Source organism: Elephantulus edwardii, unplaced genomic scaffold, assembly GCF_000299155.1.
Source record: "Elephantulus edwardii isolate Elephantulus edwardi_28Jun2011 unplaced genomic scaffold, EleEdw1.0 scaffold00236, whole genome shotgun sequence".
NCBI classification, from domain to species: Eukaryota; Metazoa; Chordata; class Mammalia; order Macroscelidea; family Macroscelididae; genus Elephantulus; species Elephantulus edwardii.
The window spans coordinates 3,149,662-3,151,593 of NW_006399986.1; the positions used below are offsets into that span (position 1 = coordinate 3,149,662).

The 1,932-nt window shown below is 56.7% G+C and overlaps 1 protein-coding gene across 1 annotated transcript in view; it reads right to left on the reverse strand.

The window, feature by feature from the left end:
* Positions 1–1,932, reverse strand: part of CPT1C (carnitine palmitoyltransferase 1C) — a 28,140-nt gene that overhangs the window by 17,918 nt on the left and 8,290 nt on the right. The window contains exons 3-5 of the mRNA XM_006898722.1: positions 1,371–1,542; positions 578–679; positions 347–484 (exon numbers count right to left, since the gene is read on the reverse strand). Of these exons, the coding sequence (XP_006898784.1) occupies positions 347–484; positions 578–679; positions 1,371–1,542 (412 nt within the window). The remainder of the gene's footprint in view (positions 1–346; positions 485–577; positions 680–1,370; positions 1,543–1,932) is intronic.

Below are 1,932 nucleotides of genomic sequence, written 5' to 3' on the forward strand. Positions count from 1 at the left end.
GGAGAAGAGTATTGAGAGTACCATGGACTGCCAAGAAAACAAACAGGTTCACCCTGGAAAGGGTTAAACCGGGCTACTCCTTGGAGTCAAGGATTCTGAGGCTCCGTCTGACAGACTTTGGTCATGTTGTGAGGAGAGACCGGTCCTTGGAGAAGGACATCATGCTTGGGAGGGTGGAGGGACGGCACAGGAGGGGAAGGCTCTCTATGAGGTGGATTGATTCAGTGACTGGGATAATCGGGATGGGAGTGTCAGAGACAGTGCAATTGGGCACAGGACAGAGCAGAGTTCAGGGCTGTTGTACATAGGGTCGTTGGTTGGTGCGTGACCTCGCGGTGGGACTCACGTAATTGGACGCCCACCAAGACTTGAGCTGCAGATACCACTGCAACAGTGACGCCTGCAGCCTCAGGAACTCCTGCGCCAGGACCGTTGTCCAGTTGAAGTCCTCGTCTGAGAGGAGTGGCCGCACGGACTCCAGGTACTTGGGGAGAGGTGAGGAGAGGGCAGCGGTCAGCCCCGGGTGCCTGGCTACCCCCCGCCCCACCGCAGCCCCCTGCCCGGGTGCCAGGCCCACCTTGCTCACGGTGTCCTGCACCGAAGGCACCGGCTGGTGAGGCAGGCAGCGCTGGTAACTGAAGAGCATCGGATGGCGGCCGGAGAAGATACGAACCAGGGCCTGGAGCCAAAAGCCTGAGCCTCAGATCTGGGGCTACCGATCCCCTCTCGGGGCACTGAGACGGGGGAGGAGGGACAGGCCACAGAGAATGGACAGGGACCAAGGAAAAGATAGCTGAGACCAGTATAGGGGTGGGGAGGCAGAGAGCTACATAGAGGGATGGAGAGTGGGGAAGTGTGAGACATGGGAGCTCTAGGGGCACAGTGGTTTGATTGGGCCCTTGGATGCTAATGCAAAGGTTGGAGGTTCAAATCTACGAGCAGGAACTCCATGGGAGAACAATGTGACAACCAATTTCCGTAAAGATCACAGCATTGGGGACCCACAGGCAGTTCTGCTGTGTCCTCTAGGGTCACTATGAATTGGAGGGTGACTCCAGGGTGGTTTTTATGAGACTCAGAGCTGAGCCTCCGGTGGGATTTTCAGTAACAGTAAATTGCATGGGAGAAGATGGTCCATTTTTCTCCCAACGGAGCAGCTGGTGGACTTGAACCACACACCTTTGGATTGGCAGTGCAGCTCCTTACCACTGAGCCACCAGCGCTGCGTGACACTGAGTCAAGGGTAGTAGGTTTGATATTTGTTGAAAGAGAGGGACAGAGACCCAGGGAGAGGAGGAGGGGAGAGAGATTCAGAGACAGGAAGGACAAGAGGTGGGTCCGGGAGAGCCTAAGGGGGGCGGCCCACCTACCAGCCAGGTCTTGGTGGGTGAGGACATGGCACCGTGGGGCTCCAGGAGCCAGCCGTGGTAGGACAGAAGCAGCTTCAGGGCCACGTGGAGTGTGAAGATCAGGGCTCCCCACAGACAGGAGGCGAATAGCGCGGCCGCCAGGGCCCCCCGAAGCCTGTGGTGATGACCACCCCTGGGAGAAGAGAGAGAGGCCGACTGGGCCTGGGTGCCGGAGCTTCAGAATGCCCTCGCCACCAGCCCTCCCAGCCACCACATTTGCTGAAGTTCTGTACTCCAGACTCTGGTTGGTGAAGACAGATGTTACTGTGGAACTGGAACGCAGCAGCGGCATGTCCTCCTTGGCAAACCACGAGCTCCTTGTTCAGTACGTCATCAAGCTTAATAGAATAACTGTTTGAGGCACCATTGATCCTAGCAACCAACCCTCCGTTGGATTCTGGAGGCCACAAATCTTTCTAAGAAGGGACTGCCCTTCCTTATGAATCAGGGTGAAGTTTCTCTCAGGGAGGAGTGATAGGGAATGGCAAGGGACACACTGACAAAGGAGATTAATCAGAACTGG